Raw genomic sequence first — 26,375 nt, 5'->3', positions numbered from 1 at the left:
CGCGTCCACCCGGTCTTCCATGTCTCCTGCATCAAGCCCGTCCTTCGCGCCCCCGCTCGTCTTCCCCCCCCCCCCCCCATCCTTGTCGAGGGCGCACCCATCTACAGGGTCCGTAGAATTTTGGACATGCGTCCTCGGGGCCGTGGTCACCAGTACCTCGTAGATTGGGAGGGGTACGGTCCTGAGGAGAGGAGTTGGGTTCCCTCTCGGGACGTGCTGGACCGTGCGCTGATCGAGGATTTCCTCCGTTGCCGCCAGGTTTCCTCCTCGAGTGCGCCAGGAGGCGCTCGGTGAGTGGGGGGGTACTGTCATGTACTGTCATGTTGTGTCTTGTCTCTGTCCTTTCCCTTCACCCTGTCTCCCTCTGCTGGTCGTTGTTAGGTTACCTTTTCTCCCCCGCTTTCCCCCAGCTGTTCCTTGTCTCCTCTAACTACCCATTCACCCCGTTTCCCACCTGTTCCCTTTTTTCCCTCTGATTAGGTCCCTATATCTCTCTCTGTTTCTGTTCCTGTCCTTGTCGGATTCTTGTTTGTTGTGTTTCATGCCTGAGCCAGACTATCGTCATGTTTGCTGTAACCTTGTCCTGTCCTGTCGGAATCTGCCGGTCTATCTGAGCCTACCTATGTTTGGTTATTAAAGAAGCTCTGTTTAAGTTAGTTCGCTTTTGGGTCCTCATTCACTCACCATAACAGCAAAGTTCAAGGGGGCCGAATACTTTCGCAAGGCACTGTATATACTGTATATACTATATACACTTTTTACACTATACACACTATATATACTGGACATACCACATACACTATATATACTATATAAACTATATACACTATATACACACCATATACACTATATTTACTAAACACTATACACACTATACATATTATATACACAATTCACTATATAACCTGTACATACTATATACAGTATTTACACTATATACACTACATATACTGTACATACCACATACACTATATATACTATATAAACAATATAGACTATGTACACTATACACACCATATGCACACCAAATACACAATACACAACATACTATATACACTATATTCACCATATATACTATATACACTATTTACACTATGTACACTATACACAGTATACAGTATACACACTATACATACACTATATACACTATACACACTATATATACGATATAGTATGAACACTATATATACTATACACTACACTCTTTGTACACTATTTATACTATACATTATACTCTTTATACACTATATATACAACAGAACACATCTCTCTCTAGACTATATATACTATACATTATATACTATATACACTATATACACACTATTTACACTTTATACACAATATGTACTGTATACACTTTACATTTTACACGCTATACATACACTATGTACACAATATATACAAAACACTATAAACACTATACATGCTATACACTATATACACTATATATACAATACAGTATTCACACTATATACACTATTTATATTATAAGCTATATACACTCTATTTACTATACACTATATACACTATATATATTATACACTATATACAGTATACACTTCATACACAATACAGTATTCACACTATATACACTATATATACTACAAAATAAATACACTATGTTTACCATGCACTATATACACTAGATATACTATACACTATATACACTGTATATGCTATACACTATACACAGTTTATACACAATTGTTTTGTATTTTTTATCTCTTATTCTTATCCATATGTTTTATGTATATAGTATGTACAGTATATATAGTATATAGAGTGTGTATAGTGTATATAGTGTTCATAGTGTGTATAGTGTACATAGTGTATATAGTTTATATATTGTATATAGTCTATATTGCATGTACAGTATATATACTGTACAAAGGGTTTTTGTGTACGTGGTGTATATTGTGTATATAGTTTAGATAGTGTATATAGTGTATATGATGTATATAGTTTATATAGTGTTTATAGTGTGTATAGTGTATATGGTGTCTATAGTGTGTATAGTGTATACAGAGTATATAGTGTGTATGGTGTCTATAGTTTGTATACAGTTGAAGTCGGAAGTTTACATACACTTAGGTTGGAGTTATTAAAAATAGTTTTTTAACCACTCCAGAAATGTCTTGTTTAACAAACTGTAGTTTTGGCAAGTCTGTTAGGACATCTACTTTTTGCATGACACAAGTTTTTCCCCCAAAAATGTTCACTTATAATTGCCTGTATCACAATTCCAGTGGGTCAGAAGTTTACATACACTAAGTTGACTGTGCCTTTAAACAGCTTATAGAATTCCAGAAAAATGTCATGGTTTTGGAAGCTTCTGATAGGCTAATTGAGTCAATTGGAGGTGTACCTGTGGCTGTATTTCAAGGCCTACCTTCAAACTCAGTACCTCTTTGACATCATGGGAAAATCAAAAGAAATCAGCCAAGACCTCAGAAAAATAATTATAGACCTCCACAAGTCTGGTTAATTCTTGTGAACAATTTCCAAACGCCTGAAAGTACCACGTTCATGTGTACAAACAATAGTACGCAAGTATAAACACCATGGGACCACGCAGCCGTCATACCGCTCAGGAAGGAGACGCATTCTGCCTTTTAGAAATGAATGTACTTTGGTGCAAAAAGTGCAAATCAATCCCAGAACAGCAGCAAAGGACCTTGTGAAGATGCTGGAGGAAATAGGTACAAAAGTAGCTATATGCACAGTAAAACGAGTCCTATATCGACATAACCTGAAAGGCTGCTCAGCAAGGAAGAAGCCACTGCTCCAAACCCACTGTAAAAAAGCCAGTCTACGGTTTGCAACTGCACATGGTGACAAAGATCATACTTTTTGGAGAAATGTCCTCTGGTCTGATGAAACAGAAATAGAACTGTTTGACCATAATGACCATCGTTATGTTTGGAGGAAAAAGGGGGAGGCTTGCAAACCGAAGAATACCATCCCAACCGTGAAGCACGGGGGTGGCAGCATCATGTTATGGGGGTGCTTTGCTGCAGGAGGGCCTGGTGCACTTCACAAAATAGACGACATCACGAGGAGGGAAAATTATGTGGATATATTGAAGCAACATCTCAAGACATCAAATCAAAGTTTATTTGTCATGTGCGCCGAATACAACAGGTGTTAAACCTTACAGTGAAATGCTTACTTACAAGCTCTAACCAATGGTGTGAAAAAAATGTATGTGTGTGTGTGTGTGTGTGTAGGTAAGTAAAGAAATAAAACAACAGTAAAAATACATTTGAAAAAAGAGTAGCAAGGCTATATACAGACACCGGTTAGTCAGGCTTAATTTAGGGCCTTCCTCTGACACCGCCTGGTGTAGAGGTCCTGGATGGCAGGCAGCTTTGCCCCAGTGATGTACTGGGCCGTACGTACTACTTTCTGAAGTGCCTTGCTGTCGGAGGCCGAGCAATTATCGTACCAGGCAGTGATGAAACCGGTCAGGATGCTCTCGATGTTGCAGCAGTAGAACCTTTTGAGGATCTCAGGACCCATGCCAAATCTTTTTAGTTTCCTGAGGGGGAATAGACTTTGTCGTGCCCTCTTCACGACTGTCTTGGTGTGTTTGGACCCATCTATTTTGTTGTTGATGTGGACACCAAGGAATTTGAAGCTCTCAACCTGCTCCATTACAGCCCCGTCGATGAGAATTGGGACGTGCTCGGTGCTCCTTTTCCTGTAGTCCACAATCATCTCCTTAGTCTTGGTTACGTTGAGGGATAGGTTGTTATTCTGGCACCACCCGGCCAGGTCTCTGACCTCCTCCCTATAGGCTGTCTCGTCATTGTCAGGAAGTTAAAGCTTGGTCGCAAATGGGTCTTCCAAATGGACAACAACCCCAAGCATACTTCCAAAGTTGTGTCAAAATAGCTTAACCTTTCTGCCCCAGGTGTTCCGCTAGCAACCCATCTCGACAACATCCGGTGAAATTGCAGGGCGCCAAATTCAAAACACAGCAATAGTCATAGTAAACATTCATAAAATATACAAGTGTAATACATCGGATTAAAGATGATATTTTTGTTAATCCAGCCGCTTGTCAGATTTCAAAAAGGCTTTACGGCGAAAGCATACCATGCGATTATCTGAGGACAGCGCCCCGCATACAAAAGCATGAAAAACATTTTCCAACCAAACAAATGCGTCACGAAAGTCAGAAATAGCGATAAAATAAATTGCTTACCTTTGAATATCTTCATCTTTTTGCAATACCAAAGGTCCCAGTTACACAATGAATGGTCGCTTTGTTCGATAAAGTCCTTCTTTATAGCCCAAAAATGTCAGTTTATTTGGAGTGTTTGATTCAGAAATACACCGGTTCCAACTCACCCAACATGATTACAACGGATCTAATAAGTTACCTGTAAACTTGGTCTAAACATCTCAAACAACGTTTCTAATCCAACCTCAGGTACCTAAAATGTAAATAATCGATCAAATTTAAGACGGAATAAACTGTTTCCAATACCGGAGAAAGACAATGAGGAGAGCTCTCATTCACGCACACCAAAAGACTAGAGTCCACCTGAGTGACACTTACAAAGACTACTTCATAAAAAGAAAATATTGAACAATTTCTAAAGACTTGTGACATCTAGTGGAAGCCATAGGAACTGCGATCTGGGTCCTAATAATTCAGCTTCCCCATAGCAATGCATTGTAAAATCCAATGACCTCAAAATATTTTTTACTGGATGGATTGTCTTCGTGGTTTCGCCTGCCAAATCAGTTCTGTTATACTCACAGACATTATTTTAACAGTTTTTGAAACTGTAGAGTGTTTTCTATCCAATACTACCATGCATATGCATATCCTAGCTTCTGGGCCTGAGTAGCAGGTAGTTTATTTTGGCAACATTAGTCATCCAAACTTCTGAATCCTGCCCCCTAGCCTTAAGAAGTTTTAAGAACAACAAAGTAAAGGTATTGGAGTGACCATCACAAAGCCCTGACCTCAATCCCATAGAAAATGTGTGGGAAGAACTGAAAAAGCGTGTTCGAGCAAGGAGGCCTGCAATCCTGACTCAGTTACACCAGCTCTGTCAGGAGGAATGGGCCAACATTCACCCAACTTATTGTGGGAACCTTGTGGATGGCTACACAAAATGTTTAAACCAAGTTAAACAATTTAAAGGCAACGCTACCGAATACTAATTGAGTGTATGTAAACTTCTGACCCACTGGGAATGTGATGAAAGAAATAAAAGCTGAAATAAATAATTCTCTCTACTATTATTCTGGCATTTCACATTCTTAAAATAAAGTGGTGATCCTATCTGACCCAAGGCAGGCCATTTTTACTAGGATTAAATGTCAGGAATTGTGGAAAAACTGAGTTTAAATGTATTTGGCTAAGGTGTATGTAAACTTCCGACTTCAACTGTATGTTTATATAGTGTTTATAGTGTATATAGTGTGTATAGTGTGTATAGTATATATAGTGTGTATAGTATATATAGTGTGTATAGTGTGTATATTATATATAGTGTGTATAGTGTGTATAGTATATATAGTGTGTATAGTATATATAGTGTGTATAGTATATATAGTGTGTTGTGTATTTAGTGTATATAGTGTGTATAGTGTGTGTAGTATATATAGTGTGTATAGTATATATAGTGTGCATAGTATATATAGTGTGTATAGAGCATATTTTAACACAAATATAGGCCAAACCCTCTCCTTGTGTTGTGTCGTTGGTCCACAACTGTCACACACATAACTATGCTGTCCATTCAGCACCACCACAGGTACCAAAGTTGTAGGCTAAAAGTCATTCAGCACCATGGACAGCGCTATACCGACTGCGTTCCCACAGAATATGTTACAGTACGAAGGTATGATGCAGTGACACTAACCTCGGCCTTTGTCTGTATCTAGCCTATTGTTTTGGTCTGGTAGTGTTTCCGTACTAATTTTACAGTACTTCCTCACAAAGTGTAAAAAAAATAAGCCGAGACATTAGTCCAAAAGCTAGACTTTAAATTGTATTTGGTGAGCTGAGCAAAGCAATGTCGCCACCAAGTGCATAAAGGGAAAACTACAGTAGTAAATACTGGGTTGAGCAGTGGGCTCCGTGAGCTTGTCGCTTTAAGGGGTAACCCTTCTGCATTGGTTATTATTATCATCTGACGGACATAACGGTAGGCCACCTTACGCATAGCTGGAAACTGGAAAACCATTCGCTGGGTCTGTTCGCCACACACAGACACCCGTTCCGAAACGTTACCGTTACAAAGGCCTACTATCACGAGTGGTGACTACTTTTTCCGTCGACGTTGATGTCGCTACTTCCTCGGTAGAGAGTCGTTATTTTTCTTTTATTGAATCGAGAGCTTATCGGAAGACAAGATGGCAGAGATGGGGATGGGGAAGGGGGTTACTGCGGGGAAACTTGCCAGTAACGTGCAGAAAAAATTAACACGGGCCCAAGAGAAGGTAAGATATTGAATAACGTAAATGCGTTATATTCCGTTATATCTTGTTCCATCCAAATGACATCACCGGAGAGGACTCAATGACGCATCATCATGACCGTCAACCTTTAAAAACCTAGTAGGCCTGCGGTCGTCAGGATATGTCCTTAATTCATCCGTTATTTCATTACACGCATACCTTTTAACAGTATACCTATCGGCCGCAAACATGTAGATATGTATGTAGAAATTGAGCAAAATAAGTAATTGTATAGCTAAACCAATTTTATGTTCTGCAAATTAAATGAATTCACTAATCTGGCCTGCTATAGTGCAGTGACTATTCAATAACAATATTGTCGATTACATTCCATGCAGCGCCCGTAACCTAAAAGCATTCCGTTTCCGGTTAGATTTGATATACAGTAGTTAATTTAAAATGTAATAAAAAGCCTAATTTAGCTGTAATTCAAATGGTATATGACCTGATGGTATTAGTGGCCTTGTATCCCTATTGGACAACAGAGGGAGGGAATGACTAGATGGGAGGTGGGGGATGGACAACAGAGGTAGGGAATGACTAGATGGGAGGTGGGGGATGGACAACATGTACTGTTCCTTCAGAAACTATTCACGCTCCTTTTTTCTCACACGTTTTCTAAAAACATTTTGTTGTGTTACAAAGTGGCATTCAAATGGATTTAATTGTCTTTTTTTTTTTTTTTTTTGTCAACGATCTATCCAAAATACTCTGTAATGTCAAAGTTGAAGAAATATGTTTAAGAGGTATTAGAATACAGTATATGCAAGTTATTTGAAAAAAAAAACCGTTTTTTTTACATTTTTTATTTGATGGCTGCCAAATATGTCATGAAGAACCAAAAAACTACAACAGTTAGTTGAATTAGTCTATATATAAGATCATTAGCACATGGTTGGGAGGGCTCTTTGATATGAACCTAGCCTATAGGTAGATTTAAATACAGGAGAAACACTGTTGAGCTTAAAAATGACACAACAAAAATATATGTTAATAGTGAGTGACCTAAGGTAACACAGTAACAATTGACATCCAGTTTTTATGTGTTGTAACATTGTGATTATATTACAAATCAACATTGTTGTCACATAAGACTTAGAAAAGTGCTTTATAATTGCATAGAAAGGGAGTTACTACATACATTGGGTGGATTATATATACCTAAGCTATTTAAACGGGAACAAACATTTCAATTACGGGTGCCAAAAAAATCGAACTAACTGATTGTATTAGTTTTAGAAAATGTTATGTTATTATCTTTGTGTAGCATAAGGTTAATCAATAAATGTAATAAATGTACATTCACAAACATTGATATTGAAAAAATAAAAAAATAAACCGGCAATAGAGCATGCTGGGAAATATGATAATGTTAGGCATGGTTTTGATGGAAAGTAATGTGTATGAGTTTCAGGCCCATATATTGGGGTAAAACTAGGCCGTCAGAATAATGCCTTATGAAATACGTATGTTATTGTGCAAAAGAAACTAAACGTTTTTTTTACATATTCACTTAGTATCTGACTAGCTGGTCTGAAGGACCAAAAACAGATGAATGCAACAACCATGTCACTAACAAGTACAGTCATGGGGAGTAACTACAATTTTTACTAAAAAGGAAAGGCACACAGGGAAATATTTGAATAAGGCTTTACACTAAGCAGTTTGTTAGTAGAACACTGTTCCAGTGTCTATATGTGTCCACAGACTCAACACTTTCAGTGTTGATAAAAATAAATAAAAAATGGATAATTTGCTGTGTTAGCATACAACTTGCTGTTTGTAATGTTTGCGAATGACTTTGAAGTATTCTGCAATATTTTCAGGTACCATTAAAATCTATTGCAGCTTTCAACCTTTTCAGTGGCATGTTGAAAGAGCCATACAGGAGTTGAGCATCACAACTTATTTATACTTCTCTGTACAAAATATCATTAGTTAATTTGTTTTACTTGATTATGTACACCTGAGGCAATGCACTTTCAGGAGAATGGACATTTATTTACCTAACGTTCGGCAGGGTAGCCTAGTGGTTGGAGCGTTGGACTAGTAACCCGGAAGGTTGCAAGTTCAAATCCCCGAGCTGACAAGGTACAAATCTGTCGTTCTGCCCCTGAACAGGCAGTTAACCCACTGTTCCTAGGCCGTCATTGAAAATAAGAATTTGTTCTTAACTGACTTGCCTAGTTAAATAAAGGTAAAATAAAATAAATAGAAATGTATTGAGTAGATCCAATATGACTGTCAGATGGCATGGAAGATTGTGTGTGTTCTATTCATTATATTTATATCTTCAACATTCAGTTCAAGATACAGTTCTGCCATTATTTGAAGGCAGCCAATCTAATAATATTCAAATATTTATAAAAAGTTTTTGCTTTCTGAGATCTGTACTAGAGGTCGACCGATTATGATATTTCAACGACGATACCGATACCGATTATTGGAGGACCAAAAAAGACGATACCGATTAATCGTCCGATTTAAAAAAAAAATGTATTTGTAATAATGACAATTACAACAATACTGAATGAACACTTATTTTAACTTAATATAATACATCAATAAAATAAATTTAGCCTCAAGTAAATAATGAAACATGTTCAATTTGGTTTAAATAATGCAAAAACAAAGTGTTGGAGAAGAAAGTAAAAGTGCCAAATGTGCTATGTAAGAAAGCTAACGTTTCAGTTCCTTGCTCAGAACATGAGAACATATGAAAGCTGGTGGTTCCTTTTAACATGAGTCTTCAATATTCCCAGGTAAGAAGTTTTAGGTTGTAGTTATTATAGAAATTATAGGACTATTTCCCTCTATACCATTTGTATTTCATTAACCTTTGACTATTGGATGTTCTTATAGGCCCTTTAGTATTGCCAGTGTAACAGTATAGCTTCCGTCCCTCTCCTCGCCCCTACCTGGGCTCGAACCAGGAACACATCGACAACAGCCACCCTCGAAGCAGCGTTACCCATGCACAGCAAGGGGAACAACTACTAGAAGGCTCAGAGGGAGTGACGTTTGAAACGCTATTAGCGCGCGCTAACTAGCTAGCCATTTCACTTCGGTTACACCAGCCTCATCTCGGGAGTTGATAGGCTTGAAGTCATAAACAGCACAATGCTTGACGCACAACGAAGAGCTGCTGGTAAAACGCACAAAAGTGCTGTTTGAATGAATGTTTACGCCCCTGCTTCTGCCTACCACCGCTCAGTCAGCTACTTGTATGCTTGTATGCTCAGTCAGATTATATGCAACGCAGGACACGCTAGATAATATCTAGTAAAATCATCAACCATGTGTAGTTAACTAGTGATTATGATTGATTGTTTTTCATAAGATAAGTTTAATGCTAGCTAGCAACTTACCTTGGCTTACTGCATTCGCGTAACAGGCAGTCTCCTTGTGGAGTGCAATGAGAGAGAGGCAGGTCGTTATTGCGTTGGACTAGTTAACTGTGAGGTTGCAAGATTGGATCCCCTGAGCTGACAAGATGAAAATCTGTCGTTCTGCCCCTGAACAAGGCAGTTAACCCACCGTTCCTAGGACGTCATTGAAAATAAGAATGTGTTCTTAACTGACTTGCCTAGTTAAATAAAGATTAAATAAAGGTATACATTTATTTATTTGTAATTTTTTTATCGGCATATTGGCGCCCAAAAATACCGATTTCCGATTGTTATGAAAACTTGAAATCGGCCCTAATTAATCGGCCATTCCGATTAATCGGTCGACCTCTAATCTGTACTCAAATAGTTGTAGTCAACTCCAAAGTAGCTATTTGTTTCCCCGGAAAAAATGTTGTTCCTTTCAACAAAGCATAGTTATCTATTACACTGTAAATTATCTACTCTGAGACTGTCTTTGTGATCTGGGGTTTGAACTGAATCATCTGGGGTCTGAACTGAATCATCTGGGGCCTGAACTAAATCATCTGCTGTCTGAACTGAATCATCTGAGGTCTGAACTGAATCATCTGAGGTCTGAACTGAATCATCTGAGGTCTGAACTGAATCATCTGAGGTCTGAATTGAATCATCTGGGTTCTGAACTGAATCATCTGAGGTCTGAACTGAATCATCTGGGGTCTGAACTAATAATGTGCCAATGTTTTTTGATTGTATCTTGCATGGCACATATCCCAGAGGAGAATATTCCACAAAACATTGTATCCTCGGGTCAGTCTTTTTGCGTACTGAGGATTTCAAGCTATCCAATTGGCTAGTGTCCATGATGCGTTCCCCAGCTGATTGTAGGCACTCCTCGGAATAATCTCTATCCCGAAATCTGTTCATCAAAACTGTACTTTGTTGGAAGAAAGCAGCTACAGATTCGACAGACACATTAAACTGACTGATCGGGAGGCTTTTCTTTAGAGGAATGGGGTGGAAACTATCACTTCTTAGAAGCGTCTTTCGATCTGTGGGCTTCCCGTATAGATCGGTGACGAGCGTGTCCTTTTCTTTGGTGATCTGAATGCCAAGGAAGCTGACGCTGAAGTAATCAAAGTCCACGGTGAAACGAAAATGACCATTCCACTTTTTAAAGATTTCCACTGAACATCAGGTTAATGCCAATGTATCATCTATGTAACGTCGATATAGTTTGATCTTGGATAGAAAGGTATTTTTCTCAGGGTTGAGAATGCGATCATGTTTGTAAGAGTTCCATGTAAAGATTGGCATAATTTGGGGGCCATCGTTCTCCCCATAACAGTTCCTTTAATTAGAAGGAAAAAGTCACTTCAACTCATAAAACAGTTATTTTTGAGTACCAGCTCTTTTATTTTACCTTTATTTAACTAGGCAAGTCAGTTAAGAACAAATTCTTATTTTCAATGACGGCCCAGGAACAGCCTGTTCAGGGGCAGAATGACAGATTTGTACCTTGTCAGCTCCGGGGACTTCCGGTTACTAGTCCAACACTCTAACCACTAGGCTACCCTGCTGCCCCCCTCTGCTAGGTGTCTGATACATGAGCTAGGCCAAGTCTGTAGGGCGTACCTGTATATCTCCTGTATAAATGAGACAAGGATTGTTTTACATATATACCTCTATACCTCTCTTGTATAAATGAGACAAGGATTGTTTTACATATGTACCTCTCCTGTATAAATGGCCAGGATAAAGATGAATGTTAAAGGTATGTCTTTGTTCAATGTATTTTTTTCCCCAGGTAATGCAGAAGTTGGGTAAAGCAGATGAGACCAGAGATGTTGCATTTGAGGAAGGAGTGATCAACTTCAACAAACAATATGTAAGAGTCAACAAACAATATTAGTCTTTTAATTAAAAATGATCTGCCTCCTCCAACAAAAGCCATGATCTGTGTACAATGACATGTTTTATGTTCCCTTCTCAGACAGAGGGATCCAAACTGCAAAAAGACCTTAGAGCCTACCTGGCTGCAGTACAAAGTAAGATTATAATTTAATCTAGACTCTAAGACCTTAGAGCCTATCTGGCTGCAGTACAAAGTAAGATTATAATTTAATCTAGACTCTAACACGCTGACTACTCCGGGCACGTACGTGCACCCGCGTGCGCCATCGAGCGCATAGTTGATTTTGTCCATCCCACATCAGACACGATCAAAACACGCAGGTTGAAATATCAAAATGGACTCTGAACCAACTGTATTCATTTGGGGACAGGTCAAAAAACACACATGAAACATTCATGGACATTTAGCGAGGTCCTTTTTTACTGGACCCATTTGGAGTCACACAAAACCATGTGTTCTTTACTCTGACAATTAAACCCACAGATAAAAGTTAGTTTCTAGTAATCACTTCTTCTTCTTCTATGGATTTGAATTGGCGGTTGTCAACCGATTTTAAAGTGCATTAGCACCACCAACTGGACTGGAGTGTGAACCTCCAGTTCATCTCTAAATCACCCACGTGGATATAGGCTCCTGAAAAAACCAATGAGGAGATGGGAGAGGCGGGACTTGCGGAGCGTCAAGCGTCAAAAATAGAGCCAAGTTCTATTTTAACGCCTAGCTACGCAGACGCTCGTTGACGCGCGCGAGCAGTTTGGATGAAATGACTGAATAGCATGTATGTGTAAATATTTTGCAAGGCTCGTGCAACGCAACGCAGGCGGTGTGGAAGCATGTTAGGGCTGGATTTCCAGACATAGATTAAGCTTAGTCCTGGACAAAAAACAAATTCTCAATGGAGATTGCAACAGTTAGATGCCAGGTGTTGATGTTCAATACAGAAACATGATTCAATAAGACACTCTGCCCTCATGCTATCTGCCCATAAGTCATTATTTTGGTCTGTACAATCCTCTCCACTGATGCCTGTCTGTCTGTCATGTCTGTCATGTCTGTCTGTCTGTCTGTCTGTCTGTCTGTCTGTCTGTCTGTCTGTCTGTCTGTCTGTCTGTTTCTCTGTTTCTCTGTCTGTCTGTCTGTCCGTCTGTCCGTCTGTCTGTCCGTCTGTCTGTCTGTTTCTCTGTCTGTCTGTCTATCCGTTTCTCTGTCTGTCTGTCTGTCTATCCGTCTGTCTGTCTGTCCTACTGTCCGTCTGTCCATCCGTCTGTCTGTCTGCCTGTCTCTCTGTCTGTCTACAGCGATGCACGAATCCTCCAAGAACCTTCAGGAGTGTCTGTCTGACATGTACGAGCCGGAGTGGTACGGCAAAGATGACTTGGACTCCATCGTTGAGGTCAGAGGGCATCTTTAGTTATCACAACTAAAGTCACATTAATTTAATTCACTGACCCATCCTTCTATCCTTTCTCTCTCTTCTTCAGCCCCTGCAGTCTCTCAGCCCTCAGTCACTCCCTCTCGCTCCCTGACTATGCTCTCTCTCCAACACTCTCTTCCTCCCCCACACACACTAGGGTTGAATATTTTCCCGGTATTTTACAAATGTTCCATCCCGAGAATAAATCACTTTCCTACTAGATAACCGAGTATTTCCCGCTAAAATCGGAAGTGTCATTCAAAAGCATTCAAAAGCATTCTAAAGGATTCTAAAGCATTCTAAAGCATTCTAAAGGATTCTAAAGGATTCTAAAGCATTCAAAACCACTCTAAAGCATATAAATATGTCTGCATTTGATCAGAGCTTTGATCAGCGTGAACATTCTAATGAGCCCAAGCAAAAAAAAAAAAAAAAAGTTTTTGTCATTGTGCTGTTATCCAATAAATATATGATATAGACTACTGCACATTATGCACGACAGAAAAACATAATGTAGCTACGCTCTCATGGGTAAATCAGTAGGCTAATCTTTTTAAGGGTGAACTGTATTACTGTACTGTATTATATTATACCGTGTTATATGGACTGGAATTACACACGTAATTCAAACCGTGATGAAGCAGGGAGAGAACATGTGATTAGGTTGCAGCACATGCATCCTACACAGTTACAAGTATAGGCTAGCAAATGTAATAACAGTTTTGAAATCTGTTGCATATCTTTCATAATACAGTGCCTTGCGAAAGTATTCGGCCCCCTTGAACTTTGCGACCTTTTGCCACATTTCAGGCTTCAAACATAAAGATATAAAACTGTATTTTTTTGTGAAGAATCAACAACAAGTGGGACACAGTCATGAAGTGGAACGACATTTATTGGATATTTCAAACTTTTTTAACAAATCAAAAACTGAAAAATTGGGCGTGCAAAATTATTCAGCCCCCTTAAGTTAATACTTTGTAGCGCCACCTTTTGCTGGGATTACAGCTGTAAGAAGCTTGGGGTATGTCTCTATCAGTTTTGCACATCGAGAGACTGAAATTTTTTCCCATTCCTCCTTGCAAAACAGCTCGAGCTCAGTGAGGTTGGATGGAGAGCATTTGTGAACAGCAGTTTTCAGTTCTTTCCACAGATTCTCGATTGGATTCAGGTCTGGACTTTGACTTGGCCATTCTAACACCTGGATATGTTTATTTTTCAACCATTCCATTGTAGATTTTGCTTTATGTTTTGGATCATTGTCTTGTTGGAAGACAAATCTCCGTCCCAGTCTCAGGTCTTTTGCAGACTCCATCAGGTTTTCTTCCAGAATGGTCCTGTATTTGGCTCCATCCATCTTCCCATCAATTTTCACCATCTTCCCTGTCCCTGCTGAAGAAAAGCAGGCCCAAACCATGATGCTGCCACCACCATGTTTGACAGTGGGGATGGTGTGTTCAGCTGTGTTGCTTTTACGCCAAACATAACGTTTTGCATTGTTGCCAAAAAGTTCAATTTTGGTTTCATCTGACCAGAGCACCTTCTTCCACATGTTTGGTGTGTCTCCCAGGTGGCTTGTGGCAAACTTTAAACAACACTTTTTATGGATATCTCTAAGAAATGGCTTTCTTCTTGCCACTCTTCCATAAAGGCCAGATTTGTGCAATATACGACTGATTGTTGTCCTATGGACAGAGTCTCCCACCTCAGCTGTAGATCTCTGCAGTTCATCCAGAGTGATCATGGGCCTCTTGGCTGCATCTCTGATCAGTCTTCTCCTTGTATGAGCTGAAAGTTTAGAGGGACGGCCAGGTCTTGGTAGATTTGCAGTGGTCTGATACTCCTTCCATTTCAATATTATCGCTTGCACAGTGCTCCTTGGGATGTTTAAAGCTTGGGAAATCTTTTTGTATCCAAATCCGGCTTTAAACTTCTTCACAACAGTATCTCGGACCTGTTTCAGTTGTTGATTTGTTAAAAAAGTTTGAAATATCCAATAAATGTCGTTCCACTTCATGATTGTGTCCCACTTGTTGTTGATTCTTCACAAAAAAATACAGTTTTATATCTTTATGTTTGAAGCCTGAAATGTGGCAAAAGGTCGCAAAGTTCAAGGGGGCCGAATACTTTCGCAAGGCACTGTATCTACCCTAATGTCAGTAGCCTACCTCCTCTTTCTCTCTCTATTGCTTCATTCATTCCTTCCTCGCTTTCACAAGTTAAATTAAATGAGTGTTATTGTCCTTATCTTTAACGTTCTGATGACATGCTTGAATAACATAGGACACGAATTAGATGCAGAAGGCTTTCACTTCTCTTCAAGAAGATTGAATGGTTATGGGTCTGAATTAATAACTGCTATAGTCTACCACCATCTGAATGGTTATGGGTCTGAATGGTTATGGGTCTGAATTAATAACTGCTATAGTCTACCACCATCTGAATGGTTATGGGTCTGAATTAATAACTGCTATAGTCTACCACCATCTGAATGGTTATGGGTCTGAATGGTTATGGGTCTGAATTAATAACTGCTATAGTCTACCACCATCTGAATGGTTATGGGTCTGAATGGTTATGGGTCTGAATTAATAACTGCTATAGCCTACCACCATCTGAATGGTTATGGGTCTGAATTAATAACTGCTATAGTCTACCACCATCTGAATGGTTATGGGTCTGAATGGTTATGGGTCTGAATTAATAACTGCTATAGTCTACCACCATCTGAATGGTTATGGGTCTGAATTAATAACTGCTAGTCTACCACCATCTGGATGGTTATGGGTCTGAATTAATAACTGCTATAGTCTACCACCATCTGAATGGTTATGGGTCTGAATTAATAACTGCTATAGTCTACCACCATCTGAATGGTTATGGGTCTGAATTAATAACTGCTATAGTCTACCACCATCTGAATGGTTATGGGTCTGAATTAATAACTGCTATAGTCTACCACCATCTGAATGGTTATGGGTCTGAATGGTTATGGGTCTGAATTAATAACTGCTATAGTCTACCACCATCTGAATGGTTATGGGTCTGAATGGTTATGGGTCTGAATTAATAACTGCTATAGTCTACCACCATCTGAATGGTTATTGGTCTGAATGGTTATGGGTCTGAATTAATAACTGCTATAGTCTACCACCATCTGAATGGTTATGGGTCTGAATTAATAACTGCTATAGTCTACCACCATCTGGATGGTAATGGGTCTGAATTAATAACTGCTATAGTCTACCACAATCTGAATGGTTATGGGTCTGAATTAATAACTGCTATAGTCTACCACCATCTGAATGGTTATTGGTCTGAATGGTTATGGGTCTGAATGGTTATGGGTCTGAATTAATAACTGCTATAGTCTACCACCATCTGAATGGTAATGGGTCTGAATTAATAACTGCTATAGTCTACCACCATCTGAATGGTAATGGGTCTGAATTAATAACTGCTATAGCCTACCACCATCTGAATGGTTATGGGTCTGAATGGTTATGGGTCTGAATTAATAACTGCTATAGTCTACCACCATCTGAATGGTTATGGGTCTGAATTAATAACTGCTATAGTCTACCACCATCTGGATGGTTATGGGTCTGAATTAATAACTGCTATAGTCTACCACCATCTGAATGGTTATGGGTCTGAATTAATAACTGCTATAGTCTACCACCATCTGAATGGTTATTGGTCTGAATGGTTATGGGTCTGAATGGTTATGGGTCTGAATTAATAACTGCTATAGCCTACCACCATCTGAATGGTTATCTGTCTGAATGGTTATGGGTCTGAATTAATAACTGCTATAGTCTACCACCATCTGAATGGTAATGGGTCTGAATTAATAACTGCTATAGTCTACCACCATCTGAATGGTTATGGGTCTGAATGGTTATGGGTCTGAATTAATAACTGCTATAGTCTACCACCATCTGAATGGTTATGGGCCTGAATTAATAACTGCTATAGTCTACCACCATCTGAATGGTTATGGGTCTGAATTAATAACTGCTATAGTCTACCACCATCTGAATGGTTATGGGTCTGAATTAATAACTGCTATAGTCTACCACCATCTGAATGGTTATTGGTCTGAATGGTTATGGGTCTGAATGGTTATGGGTCTGAATTAATAACTGCTATAGTCTACCACCATCTGAATGGTTATGGGTCTGAATTAATAACTACTATAGTCTACCACCATCTGAATGGTAATGGGTCTGAATGGTTATTAGTCTGAATTAATAACTGCTATAGTCTACCACCATCTGAATGGTTATTGGACTGAATGGTTATGGGTCTGAATGGTTATGGGTCTGAATTAATAACTGCTATAGTCTACCACCATCTGAATGGTAATGGGTCTGAATTAATAACTGCTATAGTCTACCACCATCTGAATGGTAATGTTTCTGAATGGTTATGGGTCTGAATTAATAACTGCTATAGTCTACCACCATCTGAATGGTTATGGGTCTGAATGGTTATGGGTCTGAATTAATAACTGCTATAGTCTACCACCATCTGAATGGTTATGGGCCTGAATTAATAACTGCTATAGTCTACCACCATCTGAATGGTTATCTGTCTGAATGGTTATGGGTCTGAATTAATAACTGCTATAGTCTACCACCATCTGAATGGTTATGGGTCTGAATTAATAACTGCTATAGTCTACCACCATCTGAATGGTAATGGGTCTGAATTAATAACTGCTATAGTCTACCACCATCTGAATGGTTATGGGTCTGAATGGTTATGGGTCTGAATTAATAACTGCTATAGTCTACCACCATCTGAATGGTTATGGGCCTGAATTAATAACTGCTATAGTCTACCACCATCTGAATGGTTATGGGTCTGAATTAATAACTGCTATAGTCTACCACCATCTGAATGGTTATTGGTCTGAATGGTTATGGGTCTGAATGGTTATGGGTCTGAATTAATAACTGCTATAGTCTACCACCATCTGAATGGTTATGGGTCTGAATTAATAACTACTATAGTCTACCACCATCTGAATGGTAATGGGTCTGAATGGTTATTAGTCTGAATTAATAACTGCTATAGTCTACCACCATCTGAATGGTTATTGGACTGAATGGTTATGGGTCTGAATGGTTATGGGTCTGAATTAATAACTGCTATAGTCTACCACCATCTGAATGGTAATGGGTCTGAATTAATAACTGCTATAGTCTACCACCATCTGAATGGTAATGGGTCTGAATGGTTATGGGTCTGAATTAATAACTGCTATAGTCTACCACCATCTGAATGGTTATGGGCCTGAATTAATAACTGCTATAGTCTACCACCATCTGAATGGTTATGGGCCTGAATTAATAACTGCTATAGTCTACCACCATCTGAATGGTTATGGGTCTGAATTAATAACTGCTATAGTCTACCACCATCTGAATGGTAATGGGTCTGAATGGTTATTAGTCTGAATTAATAACTGCTATAGTCTACCACCATCTGAATGGTGATGGGTCTGAATTGATAACTGCTATATCCTACCACTATCGAGCATTTCGTTCTTCTTTCTAACTACCCGTGAGTTCTATTTGCTGCTGTATTTAACACTCAGCAAACATCCAGCAAGCTTCTTCTAATAGTCTATTGGAATAGGAAATGCAACAACAACAAAAAAAGGTCCATTAAGCTTTTTCTATCCTAGCTTTTTCTGCAAAGATTCTAAGAGCTAAGGAGCGTTTTTTTAAAGGAGCGTTTTTCTCTCTCTCTCTCTCTCTCTCTCTCTCTGTCTTTCTCTCTCTCTCTCTCTCTCTCTCTCTGTCTTTCTCTCTCTCTCTCTCTCTCTCTGTCTTTCTCTCTCTCTCTCTCTCTCTCTGTCTTTCTCTCTCTCTCTCTCTCTCTCTCTCTGTCTTTCTCTCTCTCTCTCTCTCTCTCTCTCTCTCTCTCTCTCTGTCTTTCTCTCTCTCTCTCTCTCTCTCTCTCTCTCTCTCTCTCTCTCTCTGTCTTTCTCTCTCTCTCTCTCTCTCTCTCTGTCTTTCTCTCTCTCTCTCTCTCTCTCTCCCTCTGTCTTTCTCTCTCTCTCTCTCTCTCTCTCTCTCTGTCTTTCGCTCTCTCTCTCTCTCTCTCTCTCTCTCTCTCTCTCTCTCTCTGTCTTTCTCTCTCTCTCTCTCTCTCTCTCTCTCTGTCTTTCTCTCTCTCTCTCTCTCTCTCTCTCTCTCCCTCTGTCTTTCTCTCTCTCTCTATCTCTCTCTCTCTCTCTCTGTCTTTCTCTCTCTCTCTCTCTCTCTCTCTTTATCTCCGCTTTCTTTTGACAGAAGTAGGAGCTGTACATATGTGTTGAGTAGGAAAGTTTGGCATCAGACCATAACTTTCATAGCATGCTTCTGGTTCTGGTCTATCTTACCAAAATATTACTATTTTAGCTGCATTAAAGCTCATTCTGGGATTCGAAAAAAAGACCAAAACTGCAGCCCTGCTAATTGAAATTACCATTGAACAGCTTCCCATATCCCAAACTGCAGCCCTGCTAATTGAAATTACCGTTGAACATCTTCCCATATCCCAAACTGCAGCTTTACGTCCTTGGCTCTCCCTCTCCTCTGTGACATCATATGTTTCCCTCCTTCCTGTTCATATCCATTGTGTTCTTCTCAGTAACTACCTATACTTTTGCTATGCTTTCTATCATCTGTGCTCGTTCATTCATTCATGCTTTATTTGTCCTTCATTTTGTCCCTTCCCTGTTCTCCACATCCTTCTCTCTCCAGTGTAAATAAAGGCTTAGAGAAGAAACAACTTTGAGGTAAATAAATAATTTGTGTTTTACTCACTCAGTGGAAGTGATAGTACTAGGAATTTCTATTAGGTCGTAGCTTCAGGGTTATTTAAGGAGCTGAATGGTCGATACACATTTGAGGTAGGCTGCCATTCAGCTGTACTACTTTGAGGTAGGCTGCCATTCAGTAATTTAACGTCGACTTCCTTGTTTCGGGTTGCAGGACACTGATGTTCTGTGGACCGACTTCCATCAGAAGCTGGTGGATAATGCTTTGATATCTATGGACACGTATCTTGGACAGTTCCCTGATATTAAGGTATGATCATATCTTAGACAGTTCCCTGATCTTTAAGGTAGTTTCCTCATCGTCGTGCTCCCTTCCCGAGGACTAGCTTTGGTTCGTATAGAGTACAGCTGCCTTCATCAAACTGCTTTCATCACTTGTGTGTGATGAGGCGTGCTCGTCTTCTTCTTCTTCAGTCTCGTATTGCAAAGCGTGACAGGAAGCTTGTGGACTACGACAGCGCCAGACACAACCACTCTTCTACCAATAAGGGGAAGAAAGGAAAGGACGGGGGCATCAAGATCACCAAGGTAACAGGACCTCTCCCAGCACTGAATATGTAGCCCTTTTAATCCTGCGTAATTCTGCAATTAATATCAATCTGTTGTCTCTGTATGCCTGTAATTTACACTGAACTAAATACGTGTAAATCTGTTGAAAATACTCTCTCTCTCTCTCATTTCTCTTTCACTTTCGTTCTCTCTCTCTCTGTCTCTGACTCTCTCTCTCTCTGTCCTTTTCTCTCTCTCTCTCTCATTTCTCTTTCGCTTTCGTTCTCTCTCTCTCTCTGTCTCTCTCTCTGTCCCTCTCACTCTGTCTCTCTCACTTTCTCTGTCCCTCTCTCTCTTTCTCTCTCTCTCTCTCTCTCTAATTTCTCCTTCTCTTTCGCTCTCTCTCTTTCTCTCTCTCTCTCTCTCTAATTTCTCCTTCTCCTTCTCTTTCGCTCTCTCTCTCTCTGTCTCTCTCTCTCTCTCTCTGTCTCTCTCTCTCTCTTTCTCCCTCTCTCTCTCTCTTCATCTTTTCATCTTTTCCCACCTCTAGCCAGCATCTCTGTTGGAAAGGGCCACACCAGTTTGGGCTCAGGGCATCCTGTCAGCCCACAACATTGCTCAGAGTAACCTCTCCAGGAACCAGGTGGGTCCACCACCTCTCTCAGCCACCCTGTTGTCTACTGCTGTCATTGGGACCCAACACTCTATTTTAGTCTGTAGACTGCCTACAATAGCTTTAGACCTTTAGAAAGAGCCCTCATTTTACACCGTTTCTTTCCCAGACACAAAACCTTTGTCTTCAGACAAGGGAGTTATGGTTTGCTATGTATGACCGACCCGGCTCAAATCAGTCTTATGTAGCAAAAATTTTTATTGTGTTTTTGGATGAAAGTCGAGACTCAGAGCTACAAAATGGTATGTTATACACTACAGTTGAGGAACAATGGGAAAGTAATTCTGCTTTGAATGCTGATTTTTTTTTTTTTGAAAATGTCCCTTAAATAGTTTGTACCTACCGGAGAGCTATTCTATGTCTATACTCATTCAGCATTGTTCACACCCTCTTAAGCTTTAGCCCCACCCATTCAGCATTGTTCACACCCTCTTAAGCTTTAGCCCCACCCTTCTCTTTAAGGATTGATCCGAGCGTTCTGTCCTAACAACATCAGTCAAGCACCCAAGTTAACAGAGTTAGCACCCAAGTTAATTAACAGAGTTAGCACCCAAGTTAATTAACAGAGTTAGCACCCAAGTTAATTAACAGAGTTAGCACCCAAGTTAATTAACAGAGTTAGCACCCAAGTTAATTAACAGAGTTAGCACCCAAGTTAATTAACAGAGTTAGCACCCAAGTTAATTAACAGAGTTAGCACCTAAGTTAATTAACAGAGTTAGCATCCAAGTTAACAGAGTTAGCACCCATGTTAACAGAGTTAGCACCCAAGTTAACAGAGTTAGCATCCAAGTTAACAGAGTTAGCACCCAAGTTAACAGAGTTAGCATCCAAGTTAACAGAGTTAGCACCCAAGTTAACAGAGTTAGCATCCAAGTTAACAGAGTTAGCACCCAAGTTAACAGAGTGTTGGTGACTGCAACTGTGCTGTCAGATCGTCTGTTTGTAAATTCAGAGTGTTTTGCGTTCAGAGCGCACACTGGACGCTCCGGCCAATGAGTAGGGTTGATACGAATGTTCTGACCTCACAACGGCAGTCAAGCACCCAAGCTAACTGGCTAACATTGGCTAACTTGCTAGCTACTTTCAGACACATAATGAGAGACTCTACTCTGACCACTTTACTTGCCCGTGCCGCGCTAAGCTGTTTTCATGTTATCCAGAGTGTTGGTGACTGTAACGGTGCTGCTGGCAACAATTTAATTACGCTTTTTTGCCAATGTTTACTGACACCGGCCATATTCAACATGTGTTGAGTGTTCGTAAATTCATCAGTTATTCTGCGCTCTGGCACACTCAGACAAGAGTGCTCTGTTATTCGGAGTAGATGGCCAGGCTGAATTGATGAACGCACCCGAAATGGTAACTTGCATAGTGGAGTATTTTGTTAAGACATGTAGCTAGATAGCTAAACAATGAACCATAATCACAACTCAAACAGTAGTTGGCAAGTAGTTAGCCTGTAGTTGACCAGTACTTGGTCAGTATTTAGCCAGTAGTTGGCCAGTAGTTGGCCAGTAGTTGGCTAGGAGTTTAATAGTTGTTGACTAGGAGTTGGCCAGTAGTTGGCTAGTAGTTGTCCAATAGCAGATGGCCAGTAGTAGTTGGCTAGTAGTTGGCTAGTAGTTGCCAGTAGCAGTTGGCCAGTATTAGTTGGCTAGTAGTTGTCCAGTAGCAGTTGGCCAGTAGTAGTTGGCTTGTAGTTGGCCAGTAGTAGTTGGCCAGTAGTTGGCTGGTAGTTGGTTAGTAGTTGGCCAGTAGTTGGCATTAGTTGGTTAGTAGTTGACCAGTAGTTGGCCGGTAGTTGGTTAGGAGTTTAATAGTAGTTGGCTAGTTGGCGAGTAGTTGGCCACTAGTTGGCCAGTAGTTGGCAAGTAGTTGTCCAGTAGTAGTTGGCAAGTAGTTGGCTTGTAGTTGGCCAGTAGTAGTTGGCCAGTAGTTGGGTAGTAGTTAGCTAGTTGTAGTTGGGCAGTAGTTGGCCAGTAGTTGCCCAGTATTATTTGGCCAGTAGTTGGCTAGTTGTTGGCCAGTAGTAGTTGGCTTGTAGTTGACCAGTAGTAGTTGGCAAGTAGTTGGCTAGTAGTTGGCCAGTAGTAGTTGGCCAGTAGTTGGGTAGTAGTTGGCCAGTAGTTGGCTTAGTTGGTTAGTAGTTGGCCAGTCGTTGGCTGGCAGTGGGTTAGTAGTTGGCCAGTAGTTGGCCATTAGATGGCTTGTAGTTCACCAGTACTTGGCCAGTGTTTAGCCAGTAGATGGCTAGTAGGTGGCTAGTAGTTGACTAGTAGGTGGCTAGTAGGTGGATAGTAGTTGGTTAGTAGGTGGATAGTAGGTGGATAGTAGTTGGTTAGTAGGTGGATAGTAGGTGGATAGTAGTTGGTTAGTAGGTGGATAGTAGGTGGATAGTAGTTGGTTAGTAGGTGGATAGTAGTTGGCTAGTAGTTGGTTAGTAGGTGGATAGTAGGTGGATAGTAGTTGGTTAGTAGGTGGATAGTAGTTGGCTAGTAGTTGGATAGTAGGTGGCTAGTAGGTGGATAGTAGTTGGCTAGTAGGTGGCTAGTAGGTGGATAGTAGTTGGTTAGTAGGTGGATAGTAGGTGGATAGTAGTTGGTTAGTAGGTGGATAGTAGTTGGCTAGTAGTTGGATAGTAGGTGGCTAGTAGGTGGATAGTAGTTGGCTAGTAGTTGGATAGTAGGTGGTTAGTAGGTGGCTAGTAGTTGGCTAGTAGGTGGATAGTAGGTGGATAATAGTTGGTTAGTAGGTGGCTACTAGGTGACTAGTAGTTGGATAGTTTGGTGGATAGTAGTTGGTTAGTAGGTGGTTAGTAGGTGGCTAGTAGGTGGCTAGTAGTTAGATGGTTTACTGGTTAACTGCATTTTACAGTATATTGGAATGGTAAGTGTAAAATAAGGACCATATGTGCCTTGTGACAGATATTGTGTTTGTTGGTGTGTGTGTGTGTGTGTGTGTGTGTGTGTGTGTGTGTGTGTGTGTGTGTGTGTGTGTGTGTGTGTGTGTGTGTGTGTGTGTCTGTGTGTGTGCGTGTGCGCGTGTGTGTGTCAGGCGGAGGACGAGTTGGAGAGAGCTCAGAAGGTGTTCGAGGAGATTAATGAAGATCTGCAGGAGGAACTGCCCTCACTATGGAACAGGTACATCTCACTATGGAACAGGTACATCTCACTATGGAACAGGTCATCTCACTATGGAACAGGTACATCTCACTATGGAACAGGTACATCTCACTATGGAACAGGTACATCTCACTATGGAACAGGTACATCTCACTATGGAACAGGTAGATCTCACTATGGAACAGGTACATCTCATTATGGAACAGGTACATCTCACTATGGAACAGGTACATCTCACTATGGAACAGGTACATCTGGAATGGAACAGGTACATCTCACTATGGAACAGGTACATCTCACTATGGAACAGGTACATCTCATTATGGAACAGGTTCATCTCACTATGGAACAGGTACATCTCACTATGGAACAGGTACATCTCACTATGGAACAGGTACATCTCACTATGGAACAGGTACATCTCACTATGGAACAGGTAGATCTCACTATGGAACAGGTACATCTCACTATGGAACAGGTAGATCTCACTATGGAACAGGTACATCTCATTATTGAACAGGTACATCTCACTATGGAACAGGTACATCTCACTATGGAACAGGTACATCTCACTATGGAACAGGTACATCTGGAATGGAACAGGTACATCTCACTATGGAACAGGTACATCTCACTATGGAACAGGTACATCTCACTATGGAACAGGTACATCTCACTATGGAACAGGTACATCTCACTATGGAACAGGTACATCTGGAATGGAACAGGTACATCTCACTATGGAACAGGTAGATCTCACTATGGAACAGGTACATCTCACTATGGAACAGGTACATCTCACTATGGAACAGGTACATCTCACTATGGAACAGGTACATCTCACTATGGAACAGGTACATCTCACTATGGAACAGGTACATCTCACTATGGAACAGGTAGATCTCACTATGGAACAGGTTCATCTCACTATGGAACAGGTACATCTCACTGTGGAACAGGTTCATCTCACTATGGAAGAGGTACATCTCACTATGGAACAGGTACATCTCACTATGGAACAGGTACATCTCACTATGGAACAGGTACATCTCACTATGTAACAGGTACATCTCACTATGGAACAGGTACATCTGGAATGGAACAGGTACATCTCACTATGGAACAGGTACATCTCACTATGGAACAGGTACATCTCACTATGGAACAGGTACATCTCACTATGGAACAGGTACATCTCACTGTGGAACAGGTTCATCTCACTATGGAAGAGGTACATCTCACTATGGAACAGGTACATCTCACTATGGAACAGGTACATCTGGAATGGAACAGGTACATCTCACTATGGAACAGGTACATCTCACTATGGAACAGGTACATCTCACTATGGAACAGGTACATCTCACTATGGAACAGGTTCATCTCACTATGGAACAGGTACATCTCACTGTGGAACAGGTTCATCTCACTATGGAACAGGTACATCTCACTATGGAACAGGTACATCTCACTATGGAACAGGTACATCTGGAATGGAACAGGTACATCTCACTATGGAACAGGTACATCTCACTATGGAACAGGTACATCTCACTATGGAACAGGTACATCTCACTATGGAACAGGTACATCTCACTATGGAACAGGTTCATCTCACTATGGAACAGGTACATCTCACTATGGAACAGGTACATCTCACTATGGAACAGGTACATCTCACTATTGAACAGGTACATCTGGAATGGAACAGGTACATCTCACTATGGAACAGGTACATCTCACTATGGAATATGGAACAGGTAGATCTCACTATGGAACAGGTACATCTCACTATGGAACAGGTACATCTCACTATTGAACAGGTACATCTGGAATGGAACAGGTACATCTCACTATGGAACAGGTACATCTCACTATGGAACAGGTACATCTCACTATGGAACAGGTACATCTCACTATGGAACAGGTACATCTCACTATGGAACAGGTTCATCTCACTATGGAACAGGTACATCTCACTATGGAACAGGTACATCTCACTATGGAACAGGTACATCTCACTATGGAATAAAAAGTGAAATTATGTTTTTGTTGCATTCCAAAAGGTGCATGATA

At 40.3% G+C, this 26,375-nt stretch overlaps 1 protein-coding gene across 6 annotated transcripts in view; it reads left to right on the top strand.

Annotated features, from left to right (window-relative positions):
• Positions 1-6,060: 6,060 nt before the first annotated feature.
• Positions 6,061-26,375, top strand: part of LOC110501952 (myc box-dependent-interacting protein 1) — a 38,243-nt gene continuing 17,928 nt past the window's right edge. For 3 of the 6 annotated variants that reach the window (XM_090216332.1, XM_090216331.1, XM_090216328.1), the window contains exons 1-8: positions 6,135-6,462; positions 11,656-11,736; positions 11,842-11,896; positions 13,062-13,156; positions 20,167-20,262; positions 20,427-20,540; positions 21,052-21,144; positions 24,232-24,317. In XM_090216332.1, the coding sequence (XP_090072458.1) occupies positions 6,376-6,462; positions 11,656-11,736; positions 11,842-11,896; positions 13,062-13,156; positions 20,167-20,262; positions 20,427-20,540; positions 21,052-21,144; positions 24,232-24,317 (707 nt within the window). In that variant the 5' untranslated portion in view covers positions 6,135-6,375. Of the gene's footprint in view, positions 6,463-11,655; positions 11,737-11,841; positions 11,897-11,946; positions 11,957-13,061; positions 13,157-20,166; positions 20,263-20,426; positions 20,541-21,051; positions 21,145-24,231; positions 24,318-26,375 lie in introns of those variants that run through there. The other 3 variants (XM_090216327.1, XM_090216330.1, XM_090216329.1) reach the window with 3 other exon arrangements.

Source organism: Oncorhynchus mykiss, chromosome 22, assembly GCF_057628025.1.
Source record: "Oncorhynchus mykiss isolate SJ-2025 chromosome 22, ASM5762802v1, whole genome shotgun sequence".
Classification (NCBI taxonomy): domain Eukaryota; kingdom Metazoa; phylum Chordata; class Actinopteri; order Salmoniformes; family Salmonidae; genus Oncorhynchus; species Oncorhynchus mykiss.
The sequence above is the reverse complement of the archived record's forward strand: the minus strand, read 5'-3'. Positions and strand labels throughout refer to the sequence as shown.